The 18,580-nt window shown below is 36.1% G+C and overlaps 3 protein-coding genes across 6 annotated transcripts in view; 2 read left to right on the top strand and 1 right to left on the bottom strand.

Annotated features, from left to right (window-relative positions):
* The window catches only part of LOC112514186 (formin-like protein 20), a 13,130-nt gene extending 6,197 nt beyond the window's left edge, over positions 1 to 6,933 (top strand). The window contains exons 8-19 of the mRNA XM_025120515.1: positions 505 to 576; positions 900 to 998; positions 1,538 to 1,579; positions 2,415 to 2,495; positions 2,857 to 2,907; positions 2,998 to 3,079; positions 3,962 to 4,056; positions 5,195 to 5,266; positions 5,342 to 5,458; positions 6,228 to 6,296; positions 6,386 to 6,452; positions 6,779 to 6,933. Of these exons, the coding sequence (XP_024976283.1) occupies positions 505 to 576; positions 900 to 998; positions 1,538 to 1,579; positions 2,415 to 2,495; positions 2,857 to 2,907; positions 2,998 to 3,079; positions 3,962 to 4,056; positions 5,195 to 5,266; positions 5,342 to 5,458; positions 6,228 to 6,296; positions 6,386 to 6,452; positions 6,779 to 6,933 (1,002 nt within the window). The remainder of the gene's footprint in view (positions 1 to 504; positions 577 to 899; positions 999 to 1,537; positions 1,580 to 2,414; positions 2,496 to 2,856; positions 2,908 to 2,997; positions 3,080 to 3,961; positions 4,057 to 5,194; positions 5,267 to 5,341; positions 5,459 to 6,227; positions 6,297 to 6,385; positions 6,453 to 6,778) is intronic.
* A 2,670-nt stretch (positions 6,934 to 9,603) lies between these two features.
* Positions 9,604 to 16,744, top strand: LOC112514273 (SNF1-related protein kinase catalytic subunit alpha KIN10-like). Of its 4 annotated transcripts, none has more exons than XM_025120619.1 (12): positions 9,656 to 9,696; positions 9,779 to 10,112; positions 11,528 to 11,718; positions 11,827 to 12,011; positions 12,561 to 12,743; positions 12,864 to 12,995; positions 13,759 to 13,944; positions 14,056 to 14,145; positions 14,223 to 14,306; positions 14,387 to 14,512; positions 15,179 to 15,406; positions 15,482 to 15,777. In XM_025120619.1, the coding sequence occupies exons 2-12, from the start codon at positions 10,081 to 10,083 to the stop codon at positions 15,599 to 15,601; spliced, it is 1,557 nt and encodes a 518-aa protein (XP_024976387.1). In that variant the 5' UTR covers positions 9,656 to 9,696; positions 9,779 to 10,080; the 3' UTR covers positions 15,602 to 15,777. The 4 variants fall into 4 exon arrangements, with proteins under 4 accessions (XP_024976390.1, XP_024976387.1, XP_024976388.1 ...); XM_025120620.1 differs by lacking the exon at positions 9,656 to 9,696 and adding an exon at positions 15,811 to 16,744 and having other exon boundaries at positions 9,708 to 10,112; positions 15,482 to 15,602; XM_025120621.1 differs by lacking the exon at positions 9,656 to 9,696 and adding an exon at positions 15,815 to 16,744 and having other exon boundaries at positions 9,708 to 10,112; positions 15,482 to 15,602.
* A 648-nt stretch (positions 16,745 to 17,392) lies between these two features.
* The window catches only part of LOC112514601 (LON peptidase N-terminal domain and RING finger protein 1), a 12,058-nt gene continuing 10,870 nt past the window's right edge, over positions 17,393 to 18,580 (bottom strand). The window contains exon 18 of the mRNA XM_025121166.1: positions 17,393 to 17,783. Within this exon, the coding sequence (XP_024976934.1) occupies positions 17,724 to 17,783 (60 nt within the window). The 3' untranslated portion in view covers positions 17,393 to 17,723. The remainder of the gene's footprint in view (positions 17,784 to 18,580) is intronic.

The raw sequence follows: 18,580 nt of genomic DNA on the forward strand, positions 1-18,580 counted from the left end.
CGTTTTCTCTATTTATGCGCACAGATGTGTTTAATAATTATCATACGTGTTATAAACCAAACCAAACGTACTCGGTATATCCTCCCACTCGAAAGTAGGGTCTGGGAGGGGTAGGATATACGCAGACCTTACCTCTACCCCAAGGTAGAGAGGTTGTTTATGTGAAAACCCCATTATCCTACTTATAATGCTATACTGTAATATCGGCCTTACTTATCTCATACTACCGACTTCTGCAGTATAGAACCAAAAGGTCTGCTGATTGGTTGACTAGCATATGTGCTACCTTTGCTCAATTATTTTTTTCTTGTTATGTTATGTTCTACTGTTGGAAAAAAGTTATACTATGTGACTTGTGCCTTTTGGCTACTCTATTCTAGCTCTTGCTTTTTAACATAAATGCATTGAAAAGGAACACGTTGAGTTTTTATATGTGTCCTTTTAGTTTCCAGTTATTGTTTGCATGCTCAGTCTTCCATTTCACAATTGCATTCTTATTTCTAGATTGATCTGAGGAGGGCCAATAACACGGAAATCATGCTTACAAAGGTTAAGATGCCGCTTCCTGATATGGTGGTAAGTGCTGATGTCATGTTCTAGCACAACATCTTGATCTAATTGACTTCTTAATTCTGCATTCAGTACTTCGATTTCTCTCTTAGATGAGTGACATACTTCATATGTCTTGCACATGCATCATTTTTCTTAGAATTATTTTGAATAGGCGTTGACTTCAGTTTCTATGTGTAGCTCTTTCCGTTTGAACATTGATGCACTTGTTGGTAAATCATCATGGGAATGGCAAATGAAATAATTTGTTTTGTTCTCTTTTCATTATCGTGTTTAAAATTTGTTTTTCTACTCAGTTGATTAACGAAAACTTTATCTGTCATCCACAGGCTGCAATTTTAGCTATGGATGACACGGTTTTAGATTCCGATCAAGTAGAAAATATTCTCAAATTTTGTCCTACCAAAGAAGAGATGGACCAACTCAAGGTGAATCCATTACCTATTATTCTGGTAGGTTAGGTTTAGGGAAAAATCACAAGAAAATGAAAAATTGAGGAACACCCTGGTAACTATTTATCTGGACGGCATGCACATGTGCATACAAGTAATTTGTAAGCAATTTGTCCAGTATGTACATGTGCATATCATGCAAACGTGCATAAAAACCAAGACATTTTTCCGGTATGCACATTTGCATATCATGCACACGTGAATAAAAACCAAGAAATATGTGCGGTATGCACATGTGCATATCATGCACGCGTGCATAAAACCAAGAAACAACTTCAATTACTTGTATGCACATGTGCATATCATCTGGATGACGGTTACCAGGGTGTTCCTCGGTTTTTCATTTTTTTTGGGGTTTTCCGTTGAACCTCCCTTTATTTTGGTATTATAGATTAGATATTTTTCTTGGGTAAAGAAGTTGCAGTTATGATGCAATCTACATAATTCTAGATTTGCACCTTCCTTTTATTGATTCTCCCATTTATGTATTGATCTTCTGCATTGTGACTGGTCAGAATTATACAGGTGACTTGGAGCTGCTGGGCAAATGTGAACATGTCAGTATCCAGATCATAATGCATTCTATTTCTTTATTATCATTTTAATGATCCATGTATGAACAACTTGTCTTATTTCGGACTTGGGTGATGTAAGAATCAAAAAAAATTATAATCTCTTCAGAAAGTAATCATTTTTCTTTGAGTGAATTACAAAAAATGATCCTGGCTATATTTTTTTTTGTGGCTTTTGAACATGCATTTCCATTATTTAAATAACGGAAATGCAAATTTACTTAATGATTTTGGTCCTCATTTTGCTACCGTTAAGCCTAGACTTTAGGGTGTGTTTGTTATGGGGACAAGACTGGACAGGCAATAGTCAGGTTTGAGGGTAACAAAATTGTGGAAGGTTTCAGGGTTTTAATTTGACATGGTAGTTTAGTAATTTATTAATCTTATCCCATCTCCCGTATTCTTATTCCACCTATTTTCACTCCGGTTATGTCCTGTCCCAAACTAATATTGCATCCCATCTAATCGCGCAAAAAGTGGGACAAAACTTTTGTTCTGTTTTATCCCACATACCAAACACACCCTTAAAATTGTCATGTGACAAGTTGAGGGATATGTAGTTCGCTACTTTATATTTAAAGCTTATTTAGATTTAGTACTTGTTTTGATTGTAGTAGCCATCTCAATTCTTATTTGTTACTTCTTCGGTTTCACTTGAAGTTTTGCTTTCAACTTGGCACACATTTTATAAAGAAAATTTATTGATGGTAAAACATAGTTTAGTTTCCAGTTCTACTGTTTCTATATAATGTATATTTCAAGTGATTGAAACGCTATAATTTGTTACATTTTTGTGATCAACATTTTAACTTCCTTGCAGTATTTCCTGGAACTAATGAAGGTGCCACGCATGGAGTCGAAATTAAATGTTTTTCTGTTCAAAATTCAATTTAACGCTCAGGTTTGGGGTTATGGTTTGAATGCCTACTAATTCTACATATTCTGATCTTTTTTTTTAGAGTGAGTTACATTTTTTATCCCTGTGGTTTGGTGTTTTAGTTGGATCCCGTCCCTATTTTGGAAAGTTAACGAAAACTTGCCCCTGTGGTTGCATTTTTTAAGGAGCTGGGTCCTTGTGGTTGCACATTTTTTAACGAATGGGTCCCTTGAAAAATTAACGAGTTGGGTCCCTGTGGTTGCATTAGGAACCTATCTTGTTAATTTTTTAAAAATAGGACGGGACTGTTAAAAACCCCAAACCACAGGGACAGAAAATGTAATGCACTCTTTATTTTATTATCTAAATTTGGCTTTTCTATCAGCTTGCAGAGTTTAAGAAGAGTCTAAACATCGTAAACTCTGCATGTAATGAGGTGCTCCACTATTATAAGTATTTATAAAAGCTATACTCCGTTGTTTTTATCCTGTTTTCTTTTTGCCTAATCTAGTTGCTGGTATATTAGGTGCGGACGTCTGTCAAGTTGAAGGAAATCATGAAGAGAATTTTATATTTGGGGAATACATTAAATCAAGGAACTGCTAGAGGTAAGAAAATCACTAGAACTGCGTTAAGAAAATGTATACACGTCTCTTTTTGCCGTTCATAGTATGTTTCATGCCTTCTTTTACCGCAGTTTATATCAAGTTGTGAATTTGAGCACAACCATTCTCATGAATATATATACTTTACATGAAGGAAATATGACCAAAATTTAAAGACATTAGATAGAAAGTTTTCTGAGGGTATGACCTCATATTCGAGTTCTTGGAGGCGGTGGATTAGGGTAGTTGATTACGTGTGTATGACTCTGTTAAGTACTGCAGTTGGAGGAGGGGGTTAGGAGGGTAGAGGGTGGGTTGGGGGGAGGGTACAGAGTTATACCCTAATCTTTTTCGTTTATTCAGGCTCTCATGCAATCTTTTTTCTAAATCTTCTTTAAAAAGTAATTAAAAAACAAAATATTTTGCATAAAATGTGGCTTCTAGCTATGCTTTCCAAATCTTTTTCGCAAGTCGGGGGTCTTTTCAGAAACAACCTCTTTGTCTCTTGTGACAGATGATAGGTCTTCCTACATCCCCTCCAAGAACCCTACTTTTGGTTGGGATACTGAGTTTGTTTCGTTAGATAGAAAGTTCTTCAAATGGGTATGGATAAATTCCTGTTCTTTGGGCATGGGGAGCTTCGGGTATGTGCTTGCCTGTAAATTATGGACTCGGCTTTTGCCAGGGTTAAATCAACGTCACCAGGATTATGAGCCTCTAAATATTCTATTTTATTCTGTCAGTCTGTGAATGGCTACTATGAGTATGATTGCTGTTTTAGACTTCTAGGCTTCAAATAGCTGTTGTAAATTGCCAGATATATGGATTTCACATTCGGTTTAATTCATCTCTTTAGAGGAAACCTTCATGTTCCAAAATTTGCAGGTTCTGCGGTTGGTTTCAAGTTGGACAGTCTTCTGAAACTGACTGATACCCGAGCCTCAAACAGCAAGATGACTTTAATGCATTATCTCTGCAAGGTACTGTTTTCCTTAATACTTATGTTGCAACTGGTTTATTGTGCCTTTTTCCATACTTTCGGATTCCGGGGCATTGGTGTAGTCATTTTTTTATTGAATAGGAAGTTGTGATGATGCATATTCTGGACTTAAAACCTTCCTTTTCCAAGAGAAAAAAAAACCTGTTAAACCCAAATTGTTAGACTCATTCTAACACCAAATGTAAAGTATTGGTAATATTTTATATACGGAAAAAGTCACACACACACTCGTAACCTTTGGGAAGTCTTGAACCCTTGACCTCCGGTGAGGTTGGGATCTACTGATAACCTGGGTACTGCTGGACCAACGCCCATTTGGTCTGATCCATCAAATTGGCAGCAGTAGTGTTCCAACTTCTTAGAAAACATGATGTTTTCTAGTTTCCTTTTTTCCATTCATCTCCACCGTCTTTGGTTATAATGTGTAGTCTAGTAATGTGGGTCTTTAAATCTGGCACGAAAGTTGCATAAAAGAAAAGATAAACCTAAAAGACATGGTTTGAATTTGCAAGTAATTTTGGGTTACTAAGAGAGATTATTTAAACCAAATTCAAGCAATCAATAGTGTCTTATGTAAATAGTTCGAAAATTTGTTATCATAATCTCGGGTACTATCAACAACCTCTCTACCGCTTGGGGAAGAGGAAATGTGGGCATACCTCTTAACCCCCAGACCCTAGCTGCACGGGATGTACTGGGTTTGTCTGGTTTGGTTTGGTTTGATATACCACACTAAGATTTCAGAACACTTGCATCTATATAGGCGAAGGATCGTGTGAGAATAGGAGTTAAGTGACAAGTGTAAGAAGGGATTTGGACCCTTGATCACTAATCCCAAACCAACCCATGAATTGTGCTTTAGAAGGGAATGGATCTAGTATATCTCATTAGTGTTGATCTAGTGGTTTTCTTCAATTAGGATTGATCCAAGGGTGGAGGTCCCTTCTTACCCTTCTCACCATAACTTTCATTCTCAAGGAACCCAACCCTATATATGTGTGTTTGTGCACACACACACTTGTGTATCTTGTTTATACAATTTGATAATTCTCAGGTATATACTCGATGGTTTTGCAATCCACTTTTTTCCAATCAATACCTGTTTTTCTTGTCTACAGGTTCTTGCCTCCAAATCACCAACCCTTTTAGATTTCCATGAGGATCTTGTTAGCCTAGAAGCCGCATCAAAGGTTTGACTTTATCTGTTCTGCAGAGATGGATTATGATATCGTTAGTATATGACCAATCAAGTGCTTTCGTTACAGATACAATTGAAAATGTTAGCAGAAGAAATGCAATCCATCATCAAGGGACTCGAGAAGGTTAAGCAGGAACTAGCTGCATCTGCAAACGATGGCCCAGTATCAGAAGTTTTTCATAGGGTAAGTAAATGTTGTACGGAATTTCTTCAAAAATGCTTTGTTTCCACCTAATTCTGAGCAGTGTTCTAAAAAGCCTTAACCAGAGCTAAGGGATCAAGTGACCTTCTTTCGCCTAATATTCTAAACATGGATTACGAGGATGCTTATGTGGTTCATTTAAATCTATAAAATATAGTTGTAGAGGGAGGTTCATTTAGGAACCTTAAATATTTTAGGAATTGAGGAACCACCCTTTTGTGAGTATTCATGATGAATAATGTGACAAAATATTCATGATGAATAATACTCACTAAATAGGTGATTCCTGGTTCCTAAAATATTTAAGGTTCCTAAATAAACTTGTCTCTATAGTTGTAACTAGATTATGTATACATATAGGAGTCGGAATCTAAATTCTTTTGGTACACTTAATGGTTTCATTATTTCTATGCCACAAGTAGTCAAAAATGATTGCAAAGAGACATCCTCATTGAGGAAAACCGATTAATGATCACAAGTTGAGAAGTTTTGATCAATCCCCACCTTGTTCTTTGAAAAACTAAATCAAACCAATGAACCCAGTATGGCTCATTCAAATATGAGTTGCTAATCAAAGCAGTGGGGAATGCGTAAGCGTAGGTGGTCTATTAAGCGGTCATAAGTAATCAGAGCAGTAGTGGGACACTTGACGCCTATGAGGACATTTCAGCGGCCCTAATCATGGATTTTTAGAACATTGATTACAAGTTTAGGACTACAAATTCTGATCAAGATTTTCTCGCATTGTTAGACATTAAAGGAGTTCATTGGCGTTGCGGAGGCTGAAGTGACAAGTGTAACGAATTTATATTCTGTTGTGGTAAATCCCTACAAATATGACTATATAGATCTTATTACTCTAAAACACCTTTCCTTTAGGATTATTCCATTAATTTGTTTCTGTTACAGGGTAGGAATGCTGATGCATTGGCCCTATATTTTGGCGAAGACCCTGCTCGTTGCCCTTTTGAGCAAGGTAACTTGCATATAATTGTTTAGAAGGGGCATATTCATTTGTACAGTATGCACGTGTGCATAAAAGTAATTGAAAATGTTTCTTGTTTTTTATGCACATGTGCATACCAGACAATTTACTTTTTTGCACATGTGCATACCTTACAGACGAACGGTTCTTAGGGTGTTTCGCAGTTTTTCCAACTTTTTTGTGGTTTTCCCCTGAACTCGACCCTATTTAGGTATATTCATCATGAATAGTTGGTTCTTTCCTAAATGAACTTTCCTCTTGTTTAGAAAACATCGAAATCATTGTTCATTCACCGTGTCTGTTTATTGGTTGTGCAGTTACTCAAACCCTTTTGAACTTTGTGCGACTCTTCCGAAAATCTGACGAGGAGAACCTTAAACAGGCTGAACTTGAAAAAAAGAAAGCTGCAAAGGAGGTTGAAATGGAGAAAGCAAAGGGTATAAATTTGACAAAGAAGGGTGGTGAGAAATAGGCAGCAAAACTCAAAAAATTTCACTTAAATCCTTGAATGGATTTGATGGGTTCTTCATAAGATCATACAAAAATGTATCTGGTCAATGAAGAATTCGCAAGCCTGGTGCCAACCGGACCACAATCGAAAGAAGTTGTGCTCATCTTGATGAATTTTCGAAAATGAAAAGAGGGCGGGCGGGTAGTCCTTGAGAAGGCTTGCACACAAATATTCACGGAAACAGTCTCTCTACCCTTTGGAAACAATCCGTCTACCATTTGGAGTAGAGGAAAGATCTACATACATTTTACCCTTCCCAAACTCCTACACTGTATGGGCTCGTTTGGTTTGGTTTGGTTTGGTTCGGTGAAGGCGTTGTTCCATCATTGAAGATTGTCCAAAGGTGAAAAGTATAATCTTTATGGATACAGATAGATACAGATCTTCATGAAACCCGTGGATGATCTTGGTTGTTTGTGTTCTCGGGGATGATACGATTCGATACGAACCCCATCTGGCCTTAAATTCCACCTTTCAGTTGGCGTCTCATGGGGTCAGCTCGGCACCAGAACCATGTACAGATCTCTAACCCCAGATTAACATATCCATATTCGTTTATTCGTTTTGTATCATATACCGGAAATTTATTGTTCGTTTCATTCCCTTCTAACCCGAAACAATTTTGATGGGGAATCGAAACTTTGCTGTATATAGAACTAGAACTAGAACTAGAAATTGAACTAGAAATAGAAATAGAAATAGAACTAGAAATAGAAAAGAGGAAGTAGAAAATAGGGTATTGATGTAATTGTTGTAACCATGAGATTTAGGCTGCAGATTTTAGGCACATATTGTTTATTCCGTTAGATTTAAAAATAGGAATTTTTACTAGATTATTTTAACATATATACAAGAATCTTATGATCGACTGTGAATCTAGACGAATTGTTTAATCAAGTTGCTGTCTTTGATCGATTTGATCGTTTCTTGCGATTGTTATGATTGTATGATTGGTATTCGAAGTCCGATCGACATATAACTGTAGAGTGATCGAAAAAGGATTAAATGGTTGTTACATAAAAAGAGAAACAATTTTCTCTTACAGGTCGATCGAGTGTCTGATTCTTGATTAGGTATTCGAAGCATGTGTAAATAGAAGACTTTTTTTTCCCTTCCATTCCTAATTCTACCTTTAAAGGGCTTCGTTTCGGCCCGCAACCAGTGGTTGATGCCCCACCCGAGCTCTCCATGACTTCGGCTGCAAAGACTTTCTCCTTAGGCGCATGTCTCAGCAACACAAAACGAGGGTTTCGCTCGTTATAGGGGTGGAAATTCTTCTATAACGGCATCAATTGGTTGGAAGAGCTTAGACAGCAAGCAAGCGAGAAGGAATCGCGAACACAGTGGTCTCTGACCAGGACCAGGAACCAATGCCTTTTCAAGCACCCCCTTCCCTTTGCCTATAGACCTCAGAGCTGATGAAATTGCTGAAGCTGGAGCATCTACTTCAGTTAATTAGGTTAAAATGTGCCTGAGGCGATACTAGTTATCAGGTCAGAGAGAGGCTGAGTGGAGAATCCCCTGCAGAGAGCCGGATGAGAGGGAGGGGGGGGGATTGCTTAATCGGCATTTCTGTCAATCGGCGGAAGACTCATGCATCCTGTCAGATAGTATATCATTAAGTACTAATTCAATACATCTTATCCTTTTAGATCTTATATACGAGTAAGATATGCCGAGTTTGTTTGGTTTATAGTATATCACTAACACATGATACAACGTTAGTATTTGTAAAATATACAGAGTGTTTTTAAGACTTTTACGGTCTATAATATAATATAGAGTAAATTGTGGTTTTCATCCCCATTGTTTATAATTCAGTGCTATTTGGTCCCTTGTACTTTATATTTGGTACACTGGACATGATATAACAAAATAGAAAAGGAATAATTGTTCCGCGTTTGACAGAATTTATATGTGGAACAGAGTTGAACAAGTGTATTCCATCTTAAATAAAACTCAATTTTCTTCTAAAATATCAAATATGTCTCCCTCTTTACATTTTATTCATTCTTTAAATTTTATTTATTTTATTTTATGTTTTTTAAATTTTCTTTTAACGATTCTCAAAATATTATTTTTATATGGTTTTTATGTAATTTATTAAATATTAATAATAAAAATTAGTATATGAAATATAGAAACTAAAAGTTGAAAACTACATAATTTTTTTTATTTTGATGTCATTTTGATCATCTTAACGAAAACTTTATAATGATATATTTTATTATAAGAAATATATAAAATATATAAACAACTCATTGTGGGTAAATTGGTTCTTTTTATTTGTCCTGTTTTGTCCACTTTTGTCTTAAAAAACGTTGAAAAGTTGTTTTATTCTCTTATGTTCTATCATATCTAGATACTAGGGATGAAAACAGTAATTTCTAAACCACAGGGACTAAAGTCGCACGTTTTAACAAACCACAGGGACGAAAATCGTAATTTACTATATAATATAATAGAAATAAAAGTGGGGACTAAAATGGTCATAAATGGAAAGGGAGGGCATATATTGCCTATACATCTAAACTCTAGGGGAAATAGTAAAACATTAAGATCGCGGCGTATGCATATCCATTTGTCAATGCTGACTCAGGGTTGAAAGTAAATAAATCTTGAAAATTAAACTTCCTTTTCAATCCCTGCTTCTAATAAATTCTTTAGCTTCCCGTAAATTACACCCATCACTGTTCTACGGATGTGATCTTCTCCAATTGGAAGGTATTTTGATTTTAAATTCATGTTTCTTTTCCAATTTTGGAGATTGTTTATGAACTAATGATTGTTAATCTTCTACTTCAAGCTTGATTGTGGCTGTGATTCATTCTGTTTCTCGGATCGTTTTCTGGGTCGAGTCAGTTTTTGTCGATCAATTTGTTCTTGGTAGGGTTTAATCTGGGCAATTGATTTGAAACTTCGAATGCTAATCCGGGTCAAAAAAAGCCGAAATAGGATCCGACGGCTAATAATTGCTTCTTTCCTATTGGTTTTAGTTTGGTTTTTCCTAAAATTTATGAATACTTTATGTTTAAAATGGTATACTTACCTTCTATGATGAATTCGTCCATGGTTAATTGGTTTACATGTATCTTGAAGTTGTTTTGAATGGTGAAATTAAGGTCAACTTTGGGCAACAGGTATGAAGAGTTAAAGAAATCTTTAAAGAATTTGTTTGATTTGTTCTTCGAATTTGGATTATTGTTTCTTCTTAGCCTTCTGTTTGTGATGGGTTTTCTAGAAAAGGGTATAGAGATCACAGCATTTGTTTTTTAGCAGTGTTCTAAAAGGCTCGTGCACGCTGAACCCGTGGCATTCCATGTCCCAATGTGTGGTTTTTGTAACACAATATTTGATTTTTTTACCTACTTATTAGTTTTAAGTATATAACCTAATTTTAATTGGTTAATATCACTGACTTATTGAGTAATAGTAGAAAACATATGTGTATCTATATGATGTAGAGATTTGCGGTCATAAATCAAGCCTTGAAAAACCTCATGGCCTTGCCGTGGCACCAAGGGCTTGAGGCTTGACCTCGCCGCCATCTAGAACCTTGGTTTTTAGGGAAAAATAGTAATCTTTGTGGTGATATTGATTATGATCAAGATTCATTTATTTTATCACCATTAGAGGATATTTAAGAAATACGATGAATAGTCAAACACTTGTTGCAGTCTTTATGAAATGGAATGAGTGTTTTTAATTGTTGTGTTGCTGAATCTTGTTCTACGTGGGGTTGATGTCTTATGGTTTGCTTTACTCAGTGTTCTTAATGATGCATTTCTATATGACATCTTACATGTAAGTATTAGGATCAGCAGTATCTTACACAAACAATAATTGTTTTCAAGAAACGGAAAATGAAACACACAAGATTTACATGGCTAAACAATTTGCGTACTTCCATAATTGGGATTGTTATTACATGCCAGTTTTCAGTAGGGCATACATCAAAGAAAGAGCGAATTCATTTTGGGGCTCTGCGTTACCACCTTAAGATTTAGGTGAGGGTAGATGTAAGAAGTGCGAAAAAGTTAGTTGAATCTTGACTTAAGCACGTATGAATTTACATTACTTGTGATAAAGAAATGTAGTGCGTTTGGTACACAGGACAATATAAAAACTTCTTGTCCCACGTGTGGTGCGCCATTATACTGGAAAAGAACAAGATTCGAGTGGTGCAAAAATGTTCTTTTTTGCCCCACCAAATTAGCTGGAATAAAAAAATCGAGATAAAGACAAGATGAGTAAATTACTAAACTACCCATGTCAATAAACCCTAAAATCTTCTAGAATTCTTTTACCCACCTACCTCACTTGAGCCCATCCTGTCTGGTCCTGTCTTTTCCAGTCCCAACTCCTTCATCTTGAGCCCATGGTGAAAACAATTCTAATGGGACCCGCTATCAAATTTTCTTTTCTCCTATCATAATAGGGAACAATGAAAATCTTGAAATGGTTTTCAACTTTCATCGCCGTGGTGAAAGTGATGCTTCTTTTGAACCTAATCACCCTTGTGATGGATTATATGTTAAACGTACTTTTATGGCAGAAATATGGACAGAACAAATAGAGGAGGTGGTAGCGTTGATACATTGTTACATAACTACAAGCTCGGGAAAACTCTTGGTCATGGTTCTTTTGGTAAGGTGAAAATTGCTGAGCATATCTTGACTGGCTACAAAGTGGCTGTCAAGATTCTTAACCGGCGAAAACTTAAGAACCCCGAAATGGAGGAGAAAGGTACGATCATCATATACATTGTTTATCTTTCTATTTTCTGGGTTTTATAATTTTTGTGTTCTTCAATACTTCATCTGGAAATTGTCTTTATATGTGATGTTTCTGCAGTGAGGCGAGAAATCAAAATTTGTAGATTATTTGTGCATCCTCATATTATAAGACTTTATGAGGTGATAGAGACACCCCTCGATATATATGTTGTTATGGAGTATGTGAAATCCGGAGAGCTATTTGATTATATTGTAGAGAAAGGGAGACTACACGAAAATGAAGCTCGGAAAATTTTCCAGCAGGTACGATCCTGATCAGCATCTGCCTATCGGAAACAAAGAAGAAAATTTTTAGAGAAAAAGAAGTACGAAAATTTTGCTCCATATTAGACTTGCTCTATCTCAAGAAATATTCACTTTAGAACTTAAAGCAACCCAAAGACAAACTTAGTAGACAATTTTATGCTATATTAAATAAAATAAAAAGAATTAACTTCTTATCTCATCTATAAAAAGGAAGTGAAATTAGGAAGATCAAATTCATCTTTTGTTGTTAACGTTTTGAATGAATGTGATGCTTATTTAAATCGACAATATCACACATAGTGGCGAATAACGAAAAAATCAAACATGAATTTTTTGTGGTTCAGCAATCTTTATGCATTGGCGGTCATTGCTAAGATTTTCATTATATGTGATGAATTTTCAGTAGTACATTTAAGCATCAAAGAAATCTTGGCTCCATTGTTGGGAAGTTTTAACCATCTTAACTGTTTTCTTTCAAAATTAGGCTCCATATCCAACACTATTTTCATTATTATGATCTTTCTTACTTTATATTTTCTAAAACAGATTATCTCTGGAGTAGAATACTGCCACCGGAATATGGTAGTCCACCGGGACCTTAAGCCGGAAAACATTCTGTTGGATTCAAAAGGCAATGTTAAGGTTGCCGACTTTGGGTTGAGTAATATAATGAGAGATGGACATTTTCTTAAAACGAGTTGCGGAAGTCCAAATTACGCAGCTCCTGAGGTAGTTCATCCCATTTTTATTCACCAAAGTTTTCTTTTCTTTTTTCTTTTGTCGAGTCTTTATTTAAAGCTTACGTCAGAAGATTATGTTAAGATCCTAAAATTGGTACTTGATATGCAGGTTGTTTCTGGTAGACTTTATGCGGGTCCTGAGGTAGACGTCTGGAGTTGTGGAGTCATCTTGTATGCTCTTCTATGTGGCACTCTTCCTTTTGATGATGAGAACATTCCCAATCTATTCAAGAAAATAAAGGTATAGTTTTCCTCTGAAACAACCATTATACTGTATGAAGTAGAGGTCAAGTATGTGTACATCATACCCCTCCCAAACCATCCTCTGGGTGGGATATACTAGGTCCGTTTGGTTTGACTTGGGAACATTTTTTTAAAAGAAACCAAACCAAACGAATCCCGTATATCCCACCTAGGGTTTGGGAAGGATCAAAAGTATGCATACTAGACCTCTACCCCTGAAGGTCCCGTTTGGTTTGTAGGATTCGATTGGATTTGGAGGGATTTGGAATTGAATTCCATTCCAATCCCATGTTTGGTTTGAAGGATTTCCTGGGTTTGAAATTCTCGGGATCTCATTGAAATTCTACAAACATAGGATTTTGAAATCCCACGCGGGTGGTTGGTATTTCATGGGATTTCGTAGAATTTGTATGTAATAATGCTTTATAATATGTTAAAAACATTTGTTTTGTAATAATCAATAAATAAAAACATAACTTAATTATTGTTATAATTATTTATTATTTGTTTTTATAAATTATTTATAAATAATGAAATTCAATTCCATTCCAAATCCTACAAACAGAACACGCCAAAAATTCCAAATTCTTCCAAATCCAAATCTCTCCTGTTCCAAATCCTTCTTCTAAATCCAAATCCCTCAAAACCATTCCATCCAACCAACTTCTCCTGATGGTAATTGGCAAACATAACTTGGAAACTTTTTGGAATAGGAATTGCTGAAATATTCAGTTAGTTTATATATAACGTTCTGTTCTCAGTCTGGGATCTATACTCTTCCGAGTCATTTGTCACCTGGAGCCAGGGATTTGATCCCCAGAATGCTTGTGGTTGACCCAATAAAGCGAATAACAATTGCTGAGCTCCGTCAACACCATTGGTTCAAAGCTCAACTTCCTCGTTACTTAGCTGTTCCTGCCCCAGATGCAACAGAGCACCTAAAAAAGGTACATGAAATCAAGAAAATGATGGAAAAAAAGATCCATTTTCAGCTCCAAAAGATCTGATTTTGTACTTATTTGTAAGTCATCTAACTTATTGTATGTTCTGTTTGTCAGCTTGATGAGGACATCATCCTAAAAGTGCTCACGATGGGTTTTGAAAGAACCCATTTGACTCAATCACTTCAAACCCGAATACAAGATGATGTATCTTATTTCATTTGTTATAATTTGCATAAAGTTTGTATCCCTTTTTGCTGGTGATAAATCTTGAAACTTCTCAGGCCACTGTTGCATACTATCTGCTGTTTGATAACCAGTCTCGTGTGGCTGGTGGGTATCTTGGGTCTGAACGTTCCGAGTCCCTGGTGCGTGATTTTGAATTTACGACATCATCTTTTTTTGGTAATTTGGTGTTTGAAGTTCTCTTGAATATGATTTGATGCAGGAGGGTGATCTTGCTACAATGCATCTAGACAATGTTCAGGATAGGGCTACAATGAACAGTTTTGCTCGAGATACTGCTTTAAGGCCCAGCTTGCCTGGTGAAAGAAAATGGAACATCGGAATGCAGGTGTGCTTTAAACTATATTTAACTTTGAGAATCAGGTATTTTGGCTAATCACACTAGCAAATTTTGAGAAATGAGGTCAAACTTGTGACTTTTGAGGTCAAACTTGTGACTTTTGAGGCATCTTTATTCATTTCGAAGTTAAAAGATCAGTTTGTTTGATCTTGAAACTCAAACTGTACCCCTTTCTACAGCTCCCAAATGTAAACACCAAATATTAGAGGAATTTTATAAATTTTGCGAATAAAGATGTGCACTTTAACCTTGAGGGGTAGCTTAATTGGTAAGACCTTGGGTTTGCACCCTGGAAGTCACCGGTTCAAATCCCCTCAGGGCCACGGGCGTATTTGTATGGCCGTTAACTTCAGTCTTCAGGACCCCGGATTAGTTGAGGTGCTCACAAGATGGCCCGGACACCCACGATTACCAAAAAAGATGCATTTTGACTTTTGAGGTCAAACTCGTGACTTTTTATATTCATCATGATGTGGGTTCTTTTGTGAATCCCTTATAGTGAATGGCATAAATTTTAGTTAGTTATTTAACTTATCTTGAAGATTTGAGGCCTCTTTATTCATTTCAAAGCTAAAAGATTAGGCCCTTTGACCTTGAAGGTCAAAATTTTACCCATTTTCTCCTTACAATAATTTCTCCTTTTGATTTTTGAAGATTCCTGCAAATCCTCGCGAGATAATGACACGAGTTCTTGAAGTTCTGAGAGACCTAAAAGTCTGCTGGAAAAAGATCGGGCTTTATAACATCAAGTGTCGATGGGTTTCCAGCATCCCTCATCCCGACTCAGTTGCTACCCACCAACTGTACGAGAATCATTACAACAATTCTGCTATTACACCAAACAATATTCGATCACAGAATGTTGTGAAGTTTGAAATTCAGGTACAACCCTTCATTTTCTTGAAGCTTTTTTGGTGTTTTTCTCCATTTTTGCTCATATAAATCTTGATTCGACAGCTTTACAAGACTCCGGAGGACAGCTATTTGGTCGATGTCCAGAAGATCAACGGTCCACAATTGCTGTTTCTAGACTTCTGTGCTGCTCTTATACTGCAGCTAGAGACTGGCCTCTTCTAAAGTACATAATGCTGCCTGTAAATACTCGGATTTTTTTTAATTGTTACGAAATGATGAAGACATCCTCTGTTATCGGCTTATTTTCTTGATTTTTGTACACTTGTTTGTTGTTTCTGTATACTTAGATCATTGATTCTGAGCCTATAGTCTTAAAAATTTGAGGATCCACTTAGATCACCCAATCTGCTAAATTCACTACTTTCTGCAAGGCAGGATCGGGTTGCGAAAGGACGTGGATTGATGGGATGAGAAAAGCCGGGATTTTTCTGTTAGTTGTCAGAAACTGCGCCTTCACAGTTCGTCGGCAAATTGGCATGGAGGATGTGAGAACACCGCCACTGCTATCCCAGCGAACTTCTTGATCATTATTCATTAGTGAATATCATCATATTCATTAGTGAACTGAAGAGCCTTCTTGAAGGTAGTTTTGCTTCAATTTAGAGGGGTAGGTGGATGGGTGAGAGCCTAAGAGGTTCTTGGGTTATATAGATAACTTAAGAACCGCAAGGTTTGCTTCAATTTAGAGGCTTAGGTGGATGGGTGAGTGGTTATTGGTTATATAAATAACTGAAGAACCAAACCCATCCACCCATCATCAATCCAAACCTAACTCCCCCCCCCCCTTTTCTCATGAACACATGATGACCGAATTCCGAAAGGGCTGTCTCCAGCGTAGGTTGGTTGAACTGTGAGGTATTGTGGATGAACCCTTGCCGGAGACCCCTTGGGACGAGAAAAGAAAGATTTTAGGGTTCTTGTTACGGTCATTGAAGGATACGACCTTAATTGAGTATTTAATTAAATCCATAACCATCTTTGCCTATTCAAGAAAAAATGACTTTATACTCATAAAAAGTTCATGGATTTAATTGAAATTTCATTTAAGGTTATATACCTGAAAACCCCTTATTCTCACCTTTTAGGGCTTGTGTCTGGACTATCTATAATTGGATCAAAAGCCACTTGGTTTGATATTCTATATTTTCTGATCTTATTTGGGGTATTTATTTAGTTCATCGTATGGGATGTTTGGTTTGTAGGATTTTTTTGGAACGAATTGAATATGTCAAAAGAGATTGGAACTTGAAAGGATTGAATCAGGTTTGAAATGGTATAGAGTCTATTAAAAGAATTAGAGTATGTCTGTTTGGTTTGTATAATATAATTTTGGAATTGTAATGAAATAATAATCAAAATTTCTTCAAAATGGAGAATAAAACTTCAAAATCTCTTTTCAACTTCAACAGATTCTCCATTTTGAAGGTTATAACATTGATTATATTATTAAAATATTACATTCATCTAATAAAACATTATTTTTTTCTAAATATTTGTTCTCCAAAATTTCTCATTGGTATCAATTTTAGAATGTTCTCCAAATTTAGAGATTTTCACTCTTTAACTTTTTCAGAAAGGTTTTGAAGATTTTGTTGGAGCAAGAAACAGATCCAAAATGTATATTTTCCGTGTTTAGCAGAGACACTAAAGGGTCTGTTTGATTTTATGGGATGTTTTTGAGAGATCTGGATTTCGTACAAGGATATGGAATGTTTGTTATGTTTGGTTTGTAGGATTTGAAATCGAATTGAATTATTATTTTTTATTAATCGATTACTATTAAACAAGTGTTTTTATTCTATTTTAAAACATTATTACAATCTAATCTTATGAAATCATGCAAAATACCAATTATCCCCATCGGATTTCTAATTCCCATGTTCTTGGGATTTCAACTCCATACTTTTTCCAAACCAAACACAAGATTGAAATGAAATCCAATTCCAAATCCTACAAACCAAACAGACTAGAATACATGAGTAAATATAACATATCCAGGAAGGTGGCAATTTAGATACACATTCACATTATACAAGTTCCTAAGACCAAAAATGGCTGAAATCATAATAACTTAAGTGGAATTATATATCAAAGAAGATTGACTGCCAAAACTAGGTGACAAAAAGCTTAATTTATATGAAAAATTGGAAAAACATTGTGTTGTTTTTGTTGGCTATGAGGGGTATATTTGTCCGTCTTAGGGACCTCTACATAAGTAGTATCACAGAATGTTGAATGACCAAGAAAGAGGAATAACAAGAGTAAAATAGTTACAACTTTACTTTCACTGCAATCCACAACCTTGTTCTTCTGCTTTCATGTAATGATATGCCCTCCTTAACCTCTGCAACCAACAATCAAAATGAAGTTTAACATGAATTTTTCTGCCCAATTGTCGTCCGATCACTTAACGTAAATACTTAACGTTTTCCAAATCTCAACATTGACCAAAGTTGTTAGACTCAAGGTACACTTAGGCACAAAGGGGTCCCGGGGCCTAGGCACACAGGTATGAGGCGCGAGCCCCGAGCCTCACGAATGTGAGGCGCATCTTATCATAAAAGAAAAAAAATATAATATAGAGGGAGGTTCAGGGGAAACCCCCCAATGAATCAGTACATATAGGTAGCAACTATCTCGAAATGGATAAGTAAGCTCCCCCACAAGCAACCTATTTCATACCCTTTTCGTCCCTTGTCACTCGTCCCTCTTTTACGTTTATGAAAATACCGGGTCATCTCCCCCCCCCCCCAGGTGGTGGGGAATCTGCTCCCGGGTCATCCCAAAAAAAAAATGAAAAGCTGAGGAACACTTTGGTAGCTATTCATCTGGACGGTATGCACATGTGCATACAAGTAATTGAAGCTGCTTTTTGGTTTTTATGCACGTCGTTATGCACATGTGCATACCATCTAGATGAACGATTACCAAGGTGTTCCTTGGTTTTTCATTTTCTTACGGTTTTCCCTGAGCCTGACCCTATATATATATATATATATATATATATATATATATATATAGAGAGAGAGAGAGAGAGAGAGAGGAGCGATCAAATGCAAACTACTCAATTTGTACAAACCGTGCAAACCTCATTCAACCAATCATAATTTTTCATTTTGTTCATTTTTTTGTAATTATGAG

The sequence above is a fragment of the Cynara cardunculus genome, assembly GCF_001531365.2.
Source record: "Cynara cardunculus var. scolymus isolate 2C chromosome LG 6, CcrdV1, whole genome shotgun sequence".
NCBI classification, from domain to species: domain Eukaryota; kingdom Viridiplantae; phylum Streptophyta; class Magnoliopsida; order Asterales; family Asteraceae; genus Cynara; species Cynara cardunculus.

What these genes read in the sequence shown, in the direction of transcription:
- LOC112514273 (XM_025120619.1), top strand. Translation starts at nt 10,081, where the DNA reads ATGGTGAAATTAAGGTCAACTTTGGGCAACAG. An exon ending in CTCGGAAAATTTTCCAGCAG is followed by an intron (nt 12,012 to 12,560) that starts GTACGATCCTGA and finishes TTTCTAAAACAG; the next exon opens with ATTATCTCTGGAGTAGAATA. An exon ending in AATGGAACATCGGAATGCAG is followed by an intron (nt 14,513 to 15,178) that starts GTGTGCTTTAAA and finishes TGATTTTTGAAG; the next exon opens with ATTCCTGCAAATCCTCGCGA.